General features: G+C 45.8%; 2 protein-coding genes across 3 annotated transcripts; one reads left to right on the forward strand and one right to left on the reverse strand.

The window, feature by feature from the left end:
* The first annotated feature begins 7,957 nt into the window (after positions 1–7,957).
* Positions 7,958–11,101, forward strand: foxf1 (forkhead box F1). The gene is made up of 2 exons (XM_028956754.1): positions 7,958–9,056; positions 9,597–11,101. Exons 1-2 carry the CDS (start codon positions 8,075–8,077, stop codon positions 9,758–9,760), a joined length of 1,146 nt encoding a protein of 381 aa, XP_028812587.1. The 5' UTR covers positions 7,958–8,074; the 3' UTR covers positions 9,761–11,101.
* Positions 11,102–12,250: 1,149 nt separating this feature from the next.
* On the reverse strand, positions 12,251–18,189 carry mthfsd (methenyltetrahydrofolate synthetase domain containing). Of its 2 annotated transcripts, none has more exons than XM_028956655.1 (8): positions 18,052–18,189; positions 17,869–17,972; positions 16,273–16,386; positions 15,455–15,568; positions 15,216–15,306; positions 15,034–15,146; positions 14,771–14,896; positions 12,251–12,893 (listed from the first exon to the last, which is right to left on the reverse strand). In XM_028956655.1, the coding sequence occupies exons 1-8, from the start codon at positions 18,077–18,079 to the stop codon at positions 12,363–12,365; spliced, it is 1,221 nt and encodes a 406-aa protein (XP_028812488.1). In that variant the 5' UTR covers positions 18,080–18,189; the 3' UTR covers positions 12,251–12,362. The 2 variants fall into 2 exon arrangements, with proteins under 2 accessions (XP_028812488.1, XP_028812489.1); XM_028956656.1 differs by lacking the exon at positions 16,273–16,386 and adding an exon at positions 16,411–16,524.
* Positions 18,190–19,211: the final 1,022 nt, after the last annotated feature.

The raw sequence follows: 19,211 nt of genomic DNA on the forward strand, positions 1-19,211 counted from the left end.
TGGAAATGATGTCCATGTTGCCCTGCAGGGGCGCTGAACATCGCAATAGCGCGACATGAAACCTCCACCATTTGATTGATTCCCGTATCAAATCGATAAGAGCAAAGAAATGAGCTTGAGCTTTTAAAACAGTCATTTCCACCTAAAATAAGGCCCATTACCAAACGAGTATTCATCATCAGTGTCAGTGTCCAGACCTCTGCATTAGATTCCATCAGGAGTGGCGCTGCTTTCACGTGCCCGGCTCTGTCAGGATGCATTCAGCAGACCCCTCTACGCTTCGCTCCGCAAGATGCTCAGATATTTGCAAAAGGGGCCTATCAACGTTGTTTAATTGTTAAATGTTTTTTTATCAATGCATTTTTACACAACTAGTCACATCTATAAAAAAAAGTATTGACTGCGTACGTATGTATTTAGAGACTGTCGATATCTTGTGTTAACAGAGAGTACAGTTGTTGGAAATCATACAAAGGCCGTTGTGCGAACTGAGCAACACGGAAACAAACTGCTTCTCCAAGGCAACCACAGCACAAGCAGGTACACAAATGCATGACACATTTTATCACATGCCACTTTACTCCGGAATAAGAATATAATACTGTACAAAAAAAAAAGGGGGGGGTATATTTTTACAAGGTTTACAGAAAACAAACCATTTTCCGGAGCCTTTAATTAAAACTTAATCTCAGGCCCTTCGCCTGGATTGAGGATCCTCAGGAGCACTTGCGGCCAGCCTTAATTACTAAATAATACGGTGATAAACTCAACTATCAATCAGGTGCCGCGACAGGCCTTGCAATTCAGAGGGAGATCTCCAAAATAAAACTCGGCGACTCTCTCATTGAGGGAGCGTGTGTGAGGTGCGAGGCCTCCTCAATGTCGTTTTCTTATTCCGTTTTGCACATTTTCTCTTCTTCTTTTTTAACTTCGCACCGATTGGGAAACCCCACTCAGAAACAGACGAAACGCGCCGCCAGATGAATGCGTGAGTTTTATTTGCAGGGTGACATTTTGCAGAGGCCAGAGGGTTCATCACAGCAGAGCGAGAGGACTTTTTAATCACAGGGAGGGTAGCGGCTTGCGTGCTCCAGTTTGTGGCACAGCATCAGTAAAATGCACACGACACACATTCGTATCCTGCGCGTTAATGATGGCCGGTGACCAGAAAATGTATTCAAAGCATCACTTTATTAATGACAGAAAAAAGACATGCAGCATGAGCCATACAGACTAAAAATGTAATATATTTAAAGTCCAATCACAAAGCAGCACTTTTTTTCTTCTGATTTATTGCACTGTAAGAAGAAAATGAAAACGTTTCATGGGTGCCCACTTAAAGCATTACGACGCCCATCCTTTTAAATGTTTACACTTGGCTCTTCATGCACTTCAGTCATATTTTTATGATGATCTTTTTATTGTGACTCGTCATCATGCAAGTACGAGGTTCCGTTACTGTATTTAATTTGGTTAAAGAGTAAAGTGACACAGACAGCGCAGATAACAGCCGGGAAGGTTGCCTCGAGTCAGCCTTCTCTCTCGCTCTCCCACCTCGAGCTCACCGCGGCTCCTTTCCTTCCTCGCGTGACTCTGTAACATAAACACACCCGGAGGAGTGGCTCATCACTATTTATCCGATCAATCACTAGATATAAACACATGGCGGGGTCAAAGGTCACTGGCCTGGCGTGTGACCCGGCGGACCACGCGCACCGCGGGGCCTTTCGTCCCGTACGGAGTCTCCAGGTCGGTCAGGCCCACACTCTTCACCCTACAAGTGATGGGAACGGAATGGACGAAAGAGAGATGTTTTTAGTGCTGAAACGGATGAGCTGCCCGCATATCTCTTTTTCCGGAGCGTGATCTGATTGTAACGCCCTGCGGTTGCGGCCCTGGCGGCGATTTCACGTAGATTTACGAGTGTTGATGAACGCCAGCCAGGCTGCATTTCTGACCATTTTCTGAAACGACCTGATCAGCTTTTTAATCCCTATTTTTGCACCGCCGCAGGGGTGGATTCTGGGGGCAGGTTAAGCTACTTCCCTTTTGGCCCCGATCTGAAGAAGGGCCAAACATAATCCAGCATCAATCTTGGGCCTGTCACGGAGCACTCTGCAGCCTTTTCCAGCACCATTGTTATAGCGCAGGCCAGCGGAAAGAGGCCCGGAGCAGGTGGAAATAAAACGCCATTGGACGCGTTCGCGCTCTCCTCCTGACATTTCCACACACCCCAGGGAGCCGGCCCTCGGCTGTCTGGCTGGTGAAGGCATCTGGTTCGCCCTCGCCGCCCCAGCTAGTCCTTACTACCGCCACTGGTGGCATCTGGAATTGACGTGAATTTACGTCTTTTTGCGTTGAGGGTTGAATTTAGTCTGAAATCAGACTGGGTTCGCGTTGTGCTCCTGCTCTCATCATCTCCATCGCACACTGCGCCTTGGCAGGCTGCGTGTCACATGATGCCAGCTCGGTCTGATGCATCAGTGGGACCCCCTTCTGTGCAGGAAATGCTCACAGCCCTATTTTCCCACCCTGGCCTCTCCGCTGCGGAGATGGAGCTGTTTTCAGCGCCAATCACGTAACGGCCTCTCCGAGGTATTCCGAAATTCCTGCTTCCCGACCGCCACTGGCCTATCGATTACACCCCTGCTGTTTTGAACACACATCGTATGGATGTACTGCAGCGTGGGATGCCGGGGCTTGTTTTGTAGCTAAATAGAAATGGGGTGAGCACCAAATTAGGAAATTACACCAGCACCCCCCGTTCGTCTGCCCCGACTGGCTCCCTCCCTCGTTTCCAATTTGCGGTCGTTGCGTAGGTGCCTCCTCTGCGCCGTGTAAAAATAGCTGGGGCCACTTACAGAGGAAAACCTTCAGGGACTGAAAACCCAGCATTGCGCAACGCCATCGTCTATTGTTGTGCGCTGTTTGGGAGTTCTTAATTGCTTTTCCGAATCACCTCCCCACAGGAAAATCCCCCTCCAGACACAGAACGGCACAAAGCCACTCGCGAACGGGCCTCCGCTGCGGCCATCGGTGCATCTTGAAAATGCCGGCCCTCCCTCCACAGGTGAATGCGGCACGGAGAGAGCGCCTACCGACGTGGGAGCACAAGCATGCGCCCCGCAGCGGGTTCCTTTCAGCCACACACCCACAGCCATGTGTGGAGTGGACGGGAGTCCGGATCACAACACGCTGCCGTGCGTGAGAGGGAAAATGGCAATTTTATAGCGGTTGGGCTGGTATGCTGCCCAGAGGGGAGAGAGATTGCAGAGATGTGCGGCCCTCGCAAACCGTACCTCTCAATTATCATCAGGGGCAGCCTGAGAAGAGGGAAGGCGAAAAGAGGGAGCGTTCCTCCACCTCACCTGAGGAGACCTTCTTACAGCAACACTACAATACACCAGCATGCATTTTAATATAACTGTAATATATTCGTATGTTTTCAGGGTTGGGGGTGACAGTCATTGTTCATTAAATGGTATAAAGATTTGACTGAGGATGAGACGTGACCTTGACCTTGACCTGACATCTCTGTCTCTGACCTTAAGAGAGAGAATTTTTTTTTAGGAAAAAAGCTGAGAAATATTGATATGAATTAAATAGCGAATTCCTTATCAAATGTCACGTTGCAAATATGAAAACATATTATTAATCAGGCAATAATATCGTTCATTCACACCTGCATCGTTCAATTTTGATCATTGATTAAAAGTGTAAAATATAGCTTATTTAATTAGAAATGTCCGTAAATCGAAAGTTAAAAATGAAACATTCTCGCAGCTGTTGCAGTCGCCTCTTGGTGAATATGTATTGCGCATGCGTAATAGGCGCGCAGCTCCTGGAAATTGGAACAGTATAAATATATTTGGCAGGCCATATTTGTACAGTTTGATTTTATTACCCCGAGTCCACCCTCCCCAGCCCCTCCCTGTCCGTCACGCGCCTCAAGCTGTTGCTGGAGTGGAACCCGATCCCACATCATCCGGACAGGACCAAGGAACAGGAATTGTGCGTGGGTTTCATGATTGCAATTTTGCATTCCAGCCCAGAAATATTCCAATGAAAGCTTCGCTGGACTTGGAGAACGTAGATGGGAGAGGACGCCAGATTTTTATATATGTATATATATAAAATATATATAATTTCGGAGCGTTGTGGAATTTGAGAGTTTTATTTGTTTGGAAAATAAACTGTAAAACGTGTAAAGGCGAACAATAAAGAAAAAGACGCGCGCTTTTCAAACACGGATATTATAACATTTTAGTGGCTGAAACGGTGCTTAATTACTCGCGATATTCCGAAAACCCCAGAGCAGCAGGGAAGCACTGCGTGGAGCTGCGTGGACGTTGGAGGTGTGAGTGAGCTCAGACCAAAGAAGAAGAAGAAGCGCAGGGGTCATCTCTCCTTCTGGAGGAGTCTCCAAGGCTCCACGATCAATGTCGATGTCGCTCGGCCTCCCAGGACCACCCGCGAGAACCTATTTTTATTCCCAGAATTCCAGACTCGCCCGGATGGATACTGGAGTGTGTGCGCGTCGTGATGTATGATTATTAATAATCAACTATTATTATTATTATTATTATTATTATTACCGACCTATGACGTATGCCTACCTGGCAACAAAAGGTAACGATGCACTATTATGAAGTGGACGTCGCGCGTCATCACGTCACAGGTGTCGCGTTTACGCGGCGTTTTTTTTTTTTACGCACGCTTTAGAACCAGAACACAACGACTTTTACACAAAATTAATAATGATATTAAGAAGAGGAAACATGAGCTAACCTGACTTGACAAACCTTTGAATAAAATGATCAAAATTATTGGAGTGTTATTGGCGGTTTAACAACCAAACAAACGAACAAGCAACAAAAACAGGGTAAATAAACGAAGTGCTTATTACTGAGGGTCCGCTGACGTCTGACGTCATAATTAACGAGGACGATAAAACCGACCAACTCTTGTTATTAGGCTTTCATAAGAAAATCATGTCGAACTCTGCTGTTTCTCCGATTACGTTTAAACTGAACAAAGGCAGAGGTTTGTGGGTCAGGTTCGAACAGAACGTGAGAACATGAACCAAAAATGAAACGATTTTGCGGCGTGTGTGTGTGATTCAGGAACAAAAAAGAAAAGAAAAATGGCAGAATTGATCACCCTGTCCCGGGAGGGCGAGGCTGCTTGCCAGGCGAATTAAAACGTCGTCACGCCGCTCACGCTGATTGCGTGAAAGGGCGGGTCTCCCCTCACACAAATATACACGGGCCACCTACCCCGACGTCGCGTCGCGTCCACGCGTGTGCGCTTAATCCGCATCTACAGGCCCGGGAGGGGACCGTTGCTCCATCACGGCTCCGTCCGTGTCCTTCGACGGTCAACGTAACGATGTAAATATGAAAATGAAAAATAATATGGCCTGGGCCATAAAACAATATACATTCAGTATACAGCGCGGACAAAGGCAGTATTTCTACGTCGAATTAAATTCAATTGGTGTGATACACCATCAAAGTCAACCATTATAACTGAATCACTGATTGTAAGTCGCTCTGGATAAGGGCGTCTGATAAATGCTGTAAATGTAAATGTAAATGTAAATGAATCAAGCTGCGGGCCTTTTTCTTTAAACGTTACGCTTTTGAAAGAAATGTAAAATGTTTTGCACGAAACAGGACTTAATACGTGAAGTTAAAATCAATAGGATTAGAAATAATAATAATTTGTGACTCGAAGAGTAAATTCGTCTATTAAAACATTTAAAGGTGCGTCACGTTACGTTGGATTAGTGGACGAATGAGTTTGTACGCACGATAAAAAAATGCAATACGCCAATGGCTAAATGTGTAAATATTTTTCTGCAGATAGGCAGATATCCTGCCGATTACAGTTCAGACGAGGGGGGAAATTTACAAATCTGACAAATAAGAGAATTGTTAAACTTTCCTTTAGAAACATTTTATTTTATATTGTCAGTGTCCACTAGAAAAAAAACTGCTACATATATGCATATAAAAACTAACAAGATTTTATTCAATTGAATCACGTTTTCTTCGTAAAGGAAAATAAAAAATGATGGTAAACTACAAATGTTTAATATAATGCAAACTAAAGGGATGTGGGGGCAAATGTATGAACTAGCGCTGAATTGAACTGAGTTTTAGATCAAATGTTTATCTATACGTGCATTAATATACCCACTATATGATCTTACCTTTAGCCAGACCTCTAATTAAACGTGCATAATTAAACTGTGCTGGCAGTAATTGAGCCTTCATTTTCGGCCTCTTCTGGTGAAGAGCAGCTTGGATGCTGCTGAGTTTCCTTCTCGACAGAAACCGCTGTGACGTCACAGACGCGTTTTAAAACGAATTTCGTTTTCATTTGTTACGCTTCGTAACCCACGCAGCCGATGTTAGGTGCTGAAGCGCGCGTTCGTTAATGAGGTCGGGGCTCGTTAATGGGGAATCATTCCTTAATCATCAGCAATTATGATGTGCAGGGTGTTAATTTCCTCTTGTCTAGGAAGTTCTCGATAAGTCGTGCGCATGCCCCCCCCCCTTTCTCTCTCTCTCTCTCTCGGAATGAATGAAGTCATCATCATAATTAAATGCGCGGGCGCGCGCTGGGTGGTCCGCGCGCGGCTCAGATGAATGCGCGCGACCCCCCCACCCCACCCCACCCTCCCCGTCCAATCAGGTCTAAAACGACACCTCTACCTGCCCGCAGACGTTTCTCTATCTCGGGGTACCCACTCCCCTCAATGTCGCGGACGAATTAAAGCGACCGTGGCAAAGCCGGTCTAATCCGATATCTGAACACGTCGCACCTGAAGGTGTGGAAGGAGAGGAGATTTTTTAATTCGCAGAATTCACCGTTTAACCCCCCCACCCCACCCCCCAGAAGCCACTTGCCTTATTTCGAGCTTTCGGTCTCCCTCCGTGGTCCTCGGGGCAGAACTTTGTCACACCAGGCGTCCTTCCCCACTTCTCCGTTCCCCACCAAAAAAAAAGCGAGAGAAAGAAAGCAGCGTCCGCGCGTCCATTCGGCGTCTGCGGCGGGACGTTTTTGCGGGATTTTTATTTCAAGACGGAGCAGGAGCGTGTTTACGTTGGAGCGGAATAAACATCCGTCCGTCTCCAGCACTTCTTCTCCAGGAACATGCAGGAACAATCCGTAGAACCCACGACCGTGCTGCTGCTCCACGGCTTCCAGACGGACCGAAATCAAAAAGTTGGGCTGTGGCGTGCAGCTTGTCGTTTATTTCCAGGGACTTTCTGGTCCTTTGGCCCTTCAGCTAAACAGCCAGGGGGGGACAATTTACGCGGAATTAAAAGCCAGTTGTCATGAAATAAAATAGAGAAGCCATGTCCAGCAGAAGGCCTGCAAAAAGCAGCCCTGGCGACTTCTGGTCCTTCGGCAGCAGCAGATTAAATATCATGTCAGATAATGAATATAAAATAATTACTTGAGAGTTGCTTGACAGAAAGTGCAGAAGGCGGTGACGTGTATTCATTGTTATTATTATTATTATTATTAATAACATTGTTTTATTACCATTAAATAAAAGGAATTGTTGATTGTTAGAACGTATCAAGCCTGATATGTAGACTGTGTCTGTTAGGTAGCTGGTCATTTACAAAAAAAAAACGATTTTGCAAATCGTAAAAAGTCTGGTGACTTGGTGACACTTTCAGCCTTGATCCCAAAACCATGTCACCATTTTACTTTTTTTTACTTTATATAAAATGTACGTATGTAATATGTGTGTGTGTGTGTGTGTGTGTGTGTGTGTGTGTGTGTAAAGATGCTCTCCAGAACCACCACCCCCGCCCCCCCAGCAGAGACCCGAGGGGGAGGGCGGTGGGCGGGGCTCTGCGCCCCTCTCTCTCAGTCCTGATGGCAACAGATAAGTAAAAGGCGATCTGCTCGGAAAAGTCGAGAAGTTGCGAGCGAGAAGCAGCGAGAAGGTCCCCGCGTTTCTCTCCGGAGGAGCTTTTTTTCCCCCTTCTCCCCCAACTGTGGGGGCGCGCAGCCATTTTAACCGCTCCGTGGAGGTCCGGAGGGCGATCTGATGACGGCCGAGGTCCAGCAGCCCCCAGTGCAGGCTCCTGCCCAGAGCAGCCCGATGTCCGCGCCGGAGAAGCCCCACGGGCAGCCGCCGCCGATGGAGACCGCGTCCTCCACCACCAAGACCAAAAAGACCAACGCCGGCATCCGGCGCCCCGAGAAGCCCCCCTACTCCTACATCGCCCTGATCGTCATGGCCATCCAGAGCTCCCCGACCAAGCGGCTCACCCTGAGCGAGATCTACCAGTTCCTGCAGAGCCGCTTCCCCTTCTTCCGCGGCTCGTACCAGGGCTGGAAGAACTCCGTGCGCCACAACCTGTCCCTCAACGAGTGCTTCATCAAGCTGCCCAAGGGTCTGGGGAGACCCGGGAAGGGACACTACTGGACGATCGACCCGGCCAGCGAGTTCATGTTCGAGGAGGGCTCGTTCCGCAGGAGACCCCGGGGCTTCAGGCGCAAATGTCAGGCGCTCAAACCGTCCATGTACAGCATGATGAACGGCCTGGGGTTCAACCACCTCCCCGAGTCCTACAACTTCCAGGGCGGCGGAGGGGGGCTGTCGTGCCCCCCCAACAGCCTGTCTCTGGAGAGTGGAATTGGGATGATGAACGGACATCTGGCGGGAAACATGGACGGGATGGGACTGGCGGGACACTCCATGACGCATCTGTCGGCCAACGGGGGACACTCGTACATGGGCAGCTGCGCGGGCTCCGCGGGCAGCGAGTACGCGCACCACGACAACTCCGCGTCCCCGCTGCTGACCGGCGGCGGGGTGATGGAGCCGCACCCCGTCTACTCCGCCACGACGTCGGCCTGGGCGCCCACCCCCACCGCCACGCTCAACAACGGCGCGTCGTACATCAAGCAGCAGCCGCTGTCGCCGTGCAACCCGGGCGCGAACCCGCTGCAGCCCAGCCTGCCCACGCACACGCTGGAGCAGCCGTACCTGCACCAGAACGGACACGGAGCCGCCGACCTGCAAGGTACGAGGCCCGCCGCGAGGAAAGGGCTTTTCCGCTCGTGAAATTGTAGAGCCTTTTATTCACGTTGTAGTTCTAATATCCCGACTACTACAAATAATGAATTGTAATAAACTTGCAGCCTAATGCAAAAACTACGAAAGATTCACATGGAAATAATAGAAGAATTTTTTACGTATTCTGCGTTTACACACATCGTTAAATATGTCATTCAGGCTCCACGTATTAATTGCATTTACATTTAAGGCATTTGGCAGACGCCCTTATCTAGAGCGACTTTCAACGTGCTTCCAATTTTCAATCAATGAAGTGATCAATTCTGGTTCACTACGACTATGAATACAACTACTATTGAATTCTTAAATTAAATGTTATTTTATCAGCTGTGATATTTATGATACTATTAGAACGAATATTTCTACGACTAATATTAATAATATATAAAATAATTCTCCCAAAAAATTGAGACAGGTTCCAAACCCTGTGACCGTGCGAGGTAGAAAGATCATTTATAACGATTTAATCCCCCTTCTCGCCCCGCAGGCATCCCGCGGTATCACTCCCAGTCCCCGAGCATGTGCGACCGGAAAGAATTCGTCTTTTCTTTCAACGCCATGACGTCGTCGACCATGCACTCGCCGGGCAGCGGCTCCTACTACCACCACCAGCAAGTGGCCTATCAGGACATCAAGCCCTGCGTCATGTGACCGACGGGCGCCCCGGAGCCGGACTGAACGCGTTCCGCGGCCCGAGGGCCCGGAGGCCGTCCAGCGGGGACGGGCGGACCTCGGCCCGGCGGGCCGCCGCTGAAGGTAACGCGGGGAAAGAGCCGCCACGCCCGCGGCCGCACGGTACTAACTCTGCTGGCGGATGAATACCACTTGAAATATCCAGACGTTCCTCCAGAAATGGACACGGGCTTTATCCACACACAAAAAAAAAAAAAAAAAAAACGTATTTAATGATGCAACGATACACGAGAGGGAAAGCTATATCGTTCGGTATATCGGTGCCGATATCTATTCCACGACGTCGAGTGTATTATTTCTATTATACCACATTTGAAGTATTAATGTTTATTAAAAAATGTTGCGACAATGACGACACAAAAAAACACAGTCAGAGAACTTTAATTTAGCTTCTGTGACAGAAAAATAGTCCCACGATATTACATTTTTGTTGTACCCCGGCATCCAGGTCTTTTTTTTTTTGTACAAGACTGCCATTATTTCCCCAATGAGAGTTTTATTTATTATTATTATTATTATTATTAATTTCATGCTGGTCACTGTGTGTTCATAAGGCGGGCGGATACATAAAAAGATGCGGCAAATAGCGCCGATGTCCTGAAATCCGGCGCCTGTCAGCCAATCACAGTGCAAGGCCGGAATTAACTGGGATAATAACGTTCGTACCACATAGTGTTAATACATGTTTTTACTATTTGTATTTTTTAATGCCCTGTGAGGCATTTATGTCATACATGGCTTTTTAAATTTTACTTCTGAATTGGGCACGGATCTAACCGAGGGGGAATTAAGGCACTTTTTTAAAAAAGGAAAACAAACAAAAAATAGCGCGACTCTTTATTTATTCTGTGTATATTTTAATTGTACAATAATCGCCACCTATTGAACGCTTTATTGGCAATATTTGCCCAGAGGGTTTCTTATTGAACGTAACATGACGATGAAGAATAAATGTAAGCACTGTTAGTCATTTTCTTGTCTATTTAGATGTATATATCCATTATGTTTTTTTTTTTTTGTTTTTTTTTGCCAGCACTGTAAATTGAACATGGTCTAGATTAGAGACTTCTTCTCCAGATTTAGATTAGTTGTGTCTTTTTAACTTCACACGATTTGTATAAAATGGAAAACCATGCAGTTTCAACGCCTTTAACTGTTGTCCAAATCCCCCGTAAAACGCGAGGTGTCACCGCTTTTAAATGTGTTTTAAACTGTATTTTGTGTAATGCTCCTCAGTGTTTAACAGGCCCGGGAGGGAGGCGCCTGGCGCTTAATAAAGTAAGAAAATATAAAAGGTCATGAAAACCCGGGTCCTGCGCTCTTTATTCAGAGGACAAGGGATGACGTCATGCTTATAATAAAATGGTGTATCTGTAATATTATATGTAGATATAGATATATATCCGTCAGCTTAGGTGCGTAGTAATCATATCGTGATAACGCTGTGAACAATGCGTGGAAGTTGTTTTACTGATTTAGGTTCCTACTTTTACCGAAAATGGCCTTGACATTTTCACACAGACAGTCCACGTTCGTTTGCACGCCGTGTCGACATTAAATACCAAAAATTATATCACTCAAAAATAATCGCACAATGAAGTAAATGTGAAGCACATCACGTGTTACAGAAGAAAACACCGTCATCGCCAGATTATGATCATTTTCTGCTCGATTCTGATCATGAGGGGTGACCACACGCTGAACCCAGGTCCCGCTCCCGCGCCGGGACCACGTGACGCTGGCGGTGACGTCACCGCGCTGGACCACGGGAACGTGTCGCCTTATCTCCAGGCCCAGCGTGCCGCGCTCCAGCCGGACTAACTGGACTTGTCGAAAGCGCGTTCAGCGTTACGCAGGCGTTACGCAGGCGTTACGCAGGCGGCCTGGTCGTCTTGCGCAGCCCAACAGCGTTCTCTAGAGGCAACGCGTCAAAAACGGCATCGTTCCACAGAGAAAGAGAAAGAGAGAGAGAGAGAGAGAGAGAGAGAGAGAGATTTGCTTTTTGATTCAGTTTATGCAGAACACATTTTCCATGCTCAGATAATTAAAAGGAAAAACAGACAGAACGTTTTTTTTTCCTCCAAAGCATATTATAAATGACACCAGTGAAGGCCGGTTACAATAGGAATAGACTGAATAAAATATAAATCTATAACTTTTCATGAAGCGTTTCTCTCTCTCACACAGGTAAACTTGTTTTTAAGTGACATTTGTCTGCGAGGACCGCCAAGAAGTCCCCACCGCTACTGAAATGTAACATTTAATCTCTTTACAGAAGACACTCGGGGCCCTATTTTCAAAATTCTATCAAGCATGCCTTCAGAAATAAACAGGTTGCAACAATAAAGGGCCGCCAGCTAGTTTTCTTTAGGAATAAACTCACCATCCAGCTTTTTTGTTTCTTTTCTTGTCAAAAATGCAAATTCACACAAAGCTGTTGTGTGCTTGTCGTCTTCAAATATTTGTTTTTATTGTAAGACATGGGGGTTCAATATCAAACACCAAATATCATCTTCAAATCAAACCAATCCGAGTGCGGAGTCCTCTTCTTTTCATTGTTTCACCATACACCTTGTGGGTCATGCCTCTGCCCCCGACCCTCCGGCGGCTTGTCAGAAATCCCGGCAGCTGCGCGCAGCTCGGGTTTCCTGTTGGCCGACTGGCTCCTGGCCAGCTCTGGATTTACGCTCCGGCCGTTTAGGGCGAGATTACGCAGGGCAGCAAGAGCGCGGCCGGCCTCCGCCCGGTCAGCGTAGTCTAGGAAGGCCCTGCGCTGCGCCCCCTGCCAGCTGAGCCGGAGCGGGACGGCGTCCCGTTCCCGCAGAGCGCACTTCAGCTCGCTGACCCGCACGCCCGCCGGGATGTTGCCCAGGTAGATGGTGGTGACAGGCGTCTGGCCGGCCGCCCCTCTTTCTGTGACTCGCGCCTTCTCGGTTTGCTGGGAAGGGTCACTTGTAAGATGGTTTCTGGAACCACCTCCAGTCTCCCCTTCCTCTGGACTTTTCTTGAGGGAGACATCTTTGCCGGATTTTCGTTCCAGCTCCCGCAGCTTCTTCAAGATGGGGATTTTGTCCAGCATGTCTGCATCCAGCTGAGGGCACAAAGGGTTCGAAAATGAACGTGCTGTTAAAGCAAACCATCTGAACTGCAAATACACCAAACCTTCACAGCACTTTAACAACGTTAGTACAACGTTCTTGGAACGTTGATAACTGTAACAGGGTTGGGGTGTGATATTTCAGTACGGTTAACTGTTCCGTAACAACAACAAAAAAATTATTCAGATAAGCTTGGGGTGGGACGATAATTCTCGCCAGGCATGAAGTAGTCTCACAAAGCAGCATCCATCAGCAGTCAGCCTGAGCTCTGACAGAAGCATACAAGTTGCTGCCACCAGTTTGAAGTCACTCGCATTCAACAGAGATAAGAAACTCATTTTTTGTTGTCAACACCGACATTGACACTCTGCCCACAGCACTGCTTTTTGTACACTGTACTCTTTTCTAGCTTTACATACCCTGCAGAAACTGTGTATGGTCTTAATCTAAATGGTGCAGGAAAAACTAAACTCGGACTGACCTGAATTATAAATGCCCAGGCCAACGTCATGCACGCTTCCTGCTAGCACGGTGGTCCTGAACCTTCACAAAGGTTGAATACACCCTGAAAGGGCCAGAAAGCATCACCAGGTTCACAAGATTTTGGGAAAGCTAGAGCAATGCAGTTATATTAAAACGACAGCATTCCCAATCCAAAGTGACAGGGAAATGCTGCGAATGTTGTACTGCAGTCTCACCCTCATAAACCAGCATCACATATCGTCTCATAAGTTGAACTGTTCGTTTATGGATTGTTGTTTGTTGGTAAGTACAAACGCTTTTTTTTTTTTTTTAATGTGCAAATTTGAGAAGACTGATGATCTTATTTCAACTTCTCTTAAACGATCATTCGGCGGCTGTAAATAGTCAACATCAAAGCGACCACAACATTGTCAATGGCATTACCAAAATAGCAGATAATGGAATAACCACACTTCACCGCAGTAAATTTTGATCACAGATGACTGCCATGGCAACAATCTTATCTGCGAGACTATTTCACTTCCCCACAGCTAAAGAAAGACGTCCTTCTGATCTTAAAAGGGACAAAAAAGCTTTCAAAAGTGCAAGATCATAGCTGGTTTTGCACAGGATATACGCACCTATTGTCTTCCCCCTGACCTATTGACCGCTCTTTTTCCATGCACCCAGCATAGCCATGCTTGCCAGGTCTGGGGGACTTTGAAGCGTAGACGTGCCCTTCCTTTCTAAGTCTGGTGGTTCAGACTCCTTGTGCCCTTTTGTAACTCTGGGAACAAAGGACTGGCATTCCAGAGGCATGGATTTGCTAAAGTTCTAGTATGCTGTGGATTAAATGTATATTTTGTGCTATACTCTGTTTATTTTCAACAACTACATAATTCTCCAGGCTATTTCATGATTATTTAACAAAGATCCCATAATGTGCTGAACTGAGTCAGTCAACAGACTGTAGGGGAGTTTCCTTGTTTGCCACCTAACAACCTCAGGATGAAGATCCAGAACTAGAACAAGGGCGTTTGTTCCTGCACAGGTAGGTTGTTCCTGCACCACACCATGGCTGTCTTGTCCTCAGAAGCTACTGGTCAATCAAAATACAATATTTCAATTTACGTGATAAAAAACATAAACTGAAATATTGTATTTACAATGAAACAGAAGAATAAAGTTCACACTTGTTGATGTATTTATCGTATACTTCATATGCAGTAAAACCTGGAAAATAAATATGAAATATGGCCACACAAGGAACTACTGAGGCTCACACATTCTACTGTCTACTGAGGCTCACACAGTATCGTGATAGTTTGGAGACTCTTAATGTGGCCAAAGACACCCAACATACACATTTTTGAATTTTTCTAGAATTATTGTACACATTTGCCATCACCTTTGCCCATATGATGCCTTGAGGTTTGCTTAGCGTACAATCTGTCTTGATGACTCTAGTTGGAGTGAGGATATAGTCAACTGTGAGATCATGGCTTTCAATCAGCTCCTCTGAAATGTCCACAACCTAAAACCAAAAATTATATACACATATATATAAAACACATGCATATTTAAAAATATTTAATATTTATGAAATATAAATACAAAATGTACGTTGCTAGTTTTAATGTTCATGAATTTGAAGAACGAAGGGAGACCAACCTGGCAGTCATGGACTACTGTCACCACGGTGGTAGAAGGCTTCACAGCTCCCATTGCGACCATCATGGCATACTCCATGTCTGCATAACCTTCACCCTTCCCAATTCGATAGCCTAAAATGCAAACATGGAAACATATTCATAGTCATGCACTGAAAACTAAAGGCCTCAAGCAAAAATTACCTTTTGGTGATACAGCAACTGAGCCAACCACTACCAGGTCAACTTCAACTTTTGCATCTAGGCCGATAGGGACGCTGTACTCTTTTACACCCTGAAAGATTCCAAATAATCAGCATTGTAAAGGCTTTGAAAAAGATACGAGTCTATCCTTGTTCCCGTGGTTTGTTGGTGCTACAACTAGTTCTGCTTAAACAATGTTTTCGTTTAGGTTCTTTGGAAGACGTTTTAAGATCGGACACCTGGGAGGTGGAGCACACATGCAGGTCTGCTTTGCTGGCTCCCTGTGGAGGCACAATTTTGTTGAAGAGCCCAGTCCGCAGTCGAGGAGTTGGAACGAGCAGCGTTTTCCCAGCCTAAAAAAACTAAATGGTGGTTAGCCAACAAAAATGCACAACGCTGAAATAGAATAAAAAAAAAACATGTAGATATCAGTGATTTTATGACTAATACGATTTATTACCATACATCTATACATTTGTATAATATAATTTACAGTACAGGCCAAAAGTTTGGACACACCTTCTCATTCAACGTGTCTTATTTATTTTCATGACCATTTACGTTGGTAGATTCTCACTGAAGGCATCAAAACTATGAATGAACACACGTGGAGTTATGTACTTAACAAAAAAAGGTGAAATAACTGGAAACATGTTTTATATTCTAGTTTCTTTGCTCTGATTACTGCTTTTCACACTCTTGGCATTCTCTCGATGAGCTTCAAGAGGTCGTCACCTGAAATGGGTTTCCAACAGTCTTGAAGGAGTTCCCAGAGGTGTTCAGCACTTGTTGGCCCCTTTGCCTTCACTCTGCGGTCCAGTTCACCCCAAACCATCTCGATTGGTTTCAGGTCCGGTGACTGTGGAGGTCAGGTCTCCACTTTTTGTTAAGTACATAACTCCACATGTGTTCATTCATAGTTTTGATGCCTTCAGTGAGAATCTACCAACGTAAATGGTCATAAAAATAAAGAAAACACATTGAATGAGAAGGTGTGTCCAAACTTTTGGCCTGTACTGTACATATTGTTAAGACTCGCAAGTCTCCTACTGTATACCTGTAGGATAACTAGCCGGGCCGCCTCCAGTGGTTTATCAGGATCCACTTTAACCTCTTTAGTTCTGCCGAACACCTCAAGCTGTGAAACCTTGGCACAAGCTCCATGAGCCCCCTGAGGACACAGAACAGAACTTACATCCAGGGTCAAGTAGCGCGCCTGCTCCTGGGGTCTGTCCGGGTTCACCTTGACCGCTGTGCTGCACCGGAACTCAGGCAGGGCCTGTAGCGAATTACAGGCCTGAGCCGCACCCTGTCCAATCAGAGGCCACGACAATACATGCACGTTTCCACGTTGTTAATAATCCATTTATTTATCTTATTCTAACAAAGACCCCTGACATTGGCCAGCTCGTATGTAAAGTACGCTGGGAAACATCTATATTAGGGTGGTAGTAGCCTAGTGGGTAACACACTCACCTATGAACCAGAATTCCCAGGTTCAAATCCCACTACCATTATGTCGCTGAGCAAGACACTTAACCCTAAGTTGCTCCAGGGGGGGGACTGTCCCTGTAACTACTGATTGTAAGTCCCTCTGGATAAGGGCGTCTGATAAATGGACACACAACTCCTCTTCTCCTTTCCTCTGATCTTCATGCTGCTTCCAAAATCTCTGCATGTCTAACAGACATCTCGTCTTGGATGGCAGCCCATCACCTCCAACTCAATCCCACCAAAACTGAACTAATATTCATTGCAGATTCTTCACCACATCAGGATCTTGCTATTTAACTGGACAACTCACAGCTCTCTACTTCTACAACAGCCTGCAAACTTGGCGTAACAATACTTCTCGACTCACAATCAGCAATCTTTCCCGCTCATGTAGATTCCTTCTCTATAATATCTGACGAATCAGTCCTTATCTGTCAACCCAGGCAACCCAACTACTGGTTCAGTCCTTAGTAATCTCAAGACTGGACTACTGTAACTCCCTTCTAGCTGGTCTACCTCTATATACCATCCGACCTCTACAACTCATACAAAATTCAGCAGCACAACTAATCTTCAACCTTCCCAAATTCTCCCACACCACCCCTCTGCTACGTTCCCTCCACTGGCTCCCAGTAGCTGCACGCATCAGGTTCAAAATACTGATGCTGGCCTACAAAGCCAAACATGGAGTAGCACCATCCTACCTCACAGCCCTTATTACACCTCGCACTGCACCTCGTATACTCCGAGCCTCCAGTACTGTTCGCCTGGTCCCTCCATCTCTGAAGGTAAAAGGAAGACGCTCATCTAGACTCTTCTTCGTCTTGGCCCCTCGGTGGTGGAATGAACTTCCCCTCGAGGTCAGAAGAGCTCAGTCACTGAGCACCTTCAAACGACAGCTCAGGACCTTCTTTTTTAAAGAATATTTACATTAACTTGTAACTTTCTTATTGTCAAACTTGTGTACAGAATCTACAACAGAGTGAATAAAAAGATGTATTCATAGTTGGGGTCCTAGTGAACCGGAATTGATCTCTTCATCGATGGTAACTTGAAAGCACGTTGTAAGTCGCTCTGGATAAGTGTGTCTGCCAAATGCCGTAAATGGAAATTTATTAAAATGACATTTTGAATCCTTAGATCATGTTTGCATAATCACCTTAAAATTTGGAATTCTGTTGTGAACGGGCCTGGGGAAATTGGCCAGATTTTCAGCTTCAATGTAGTCCCACACTTTCTGACGGATGTCCCGCTTTCCGCCCCCTGGAATGTGGACAGACAGACAGAAGGAGGTCACGCAGCGCCTGACGTCACCTGACGCAAGACAAGGAAGAACCTTCACCGCGGCTTATTTTTAACACTGCGTCCATTTCCGCCCGGGCGAGCCGAGGGGTCGAGGAGCGAGAGATATATCCCGAGCTGCGTGCAGCACCCACCGGCTGCACTTAACCAGAGGAACACGGCCCGAGCTGCGCGCCGAACCGGAAGTGTCTGCGGTGACAAGCTCCACAGCGCCCCCACTGGTTGACGACAACAGTACACTTTCATAAGTGTACTGTTGATCTACAGTCCCTGACAAAAGTCTCATAAATGCTCATAAATAGCTCATATGCTCATAAATAGCTCATAAAACCCTACCAAATGATGTTTAATGCATTAAAATGAATTAGTTTAACTGAAAAAAAGATTAATCATTTAATCAAGACAGAAAGGTCAAATTTTGGCAAGACAAAAGTTTTGTCGCCTATTCAGAAATTGGACAAATTTACTGCAAATACAAAAATAATCACCAAATTAAGTAGTGGTTGCTGTGAGATCCAAATTTAATATCTGGTATGTCTTCCATGAGCTTGAAGGACTGCATCCATGCGGTTTGGCAAGGATTCATACAATTAATTGATTAAGTAATCAGAAATAGCATAGAAAGCAGTCTTGCATGCCTCCCATAGTTCATCAATATTCTTTGGTTTGGTCTTCCATGCTTCCTATTTCATCCTACCCCACACATGCTCCTGGAGAATCTTGATCTTCTTCACCTTGAGGAACTTTGAGGTGCAGATGGAAGTATGTGATGGAGCTCTATCATGCTGCAGAGTTTGGTCTTTTTTATTCTTGGGAATATAAAAGGTAGCTAAGATTTCTTGGTATTTCAGACTATTGATGTTGCCTTCCACCCTGCAGATCTCTCACACTGAATATTTGAATATTAGAGTACTTTTTGACAGTTTCGTTTTACACTGAAACGATATTACAAAAGCTGTTGGGAATAAAATGAGCCATTTCTTGTAAAATAATCTATTTCAGTGGCACTTGAGGTCAATTTGTGCACAAGCGACAAGACTTTTGTCAGGGACTGTATTGTAATGATGGACGATGACAAATACTAAATCCTATTGGGCTTCACAATGTGCACATAACAACATGGGATTTAATGAATAAATGTAACAAACAGGGTTGAAACGTGAACCTTTTTCACTGTTGTAATATGATACCTACTTGTTC

This window comes from Denticeps clupeoides, chromosome 16, assembly GCF_900700375.1.
Source record: "Denticeps clupeoides chromosome 16, fDenClu1.1, whole genome shotgun sequence".
NCBI lineage: Eukaryota > Metazoa > Chordata > Actinopteri > Clupeiformes > Denticipitidae > Denticeps > Denticeps clupeoides.

Coding starts and splice junctions, on each gene's coding strand:
- foxf1 (XM_028956754.1), top strand. CDS start 8,075: ATGACGGCCGAGGTCCAGCAGCCCCCAGTGCAGGCTCCTGCCCAGAGC. Junction 9,057..9,596: donor CGGAGCCGCCGACCTGCAAG/GTACGAGGCCCG, acceptor CTCGCCCCGCAG/GCATCCCGCGGTATCACTCC.
- mthfsd (XM_028956655.1), bottom strand. CDS start 18,079: ATGGACGCAGTGTTAAAAATAAGCCGCG. Junction 17,973..18,051: donor AGTGTTAAAAATAAGCCGCG/GTGAAGGTTCTT, acceptor TCCACATTCCAG/GGGGCGGAAAGCGGGACATC. Junction 15,147..15,215: donor AGTTGCTGTATCACCAAAAG/GTAATTTTTGCT, acceptor TTTGCATTTTAG/GCTATCGAATTGGGAAGGGT.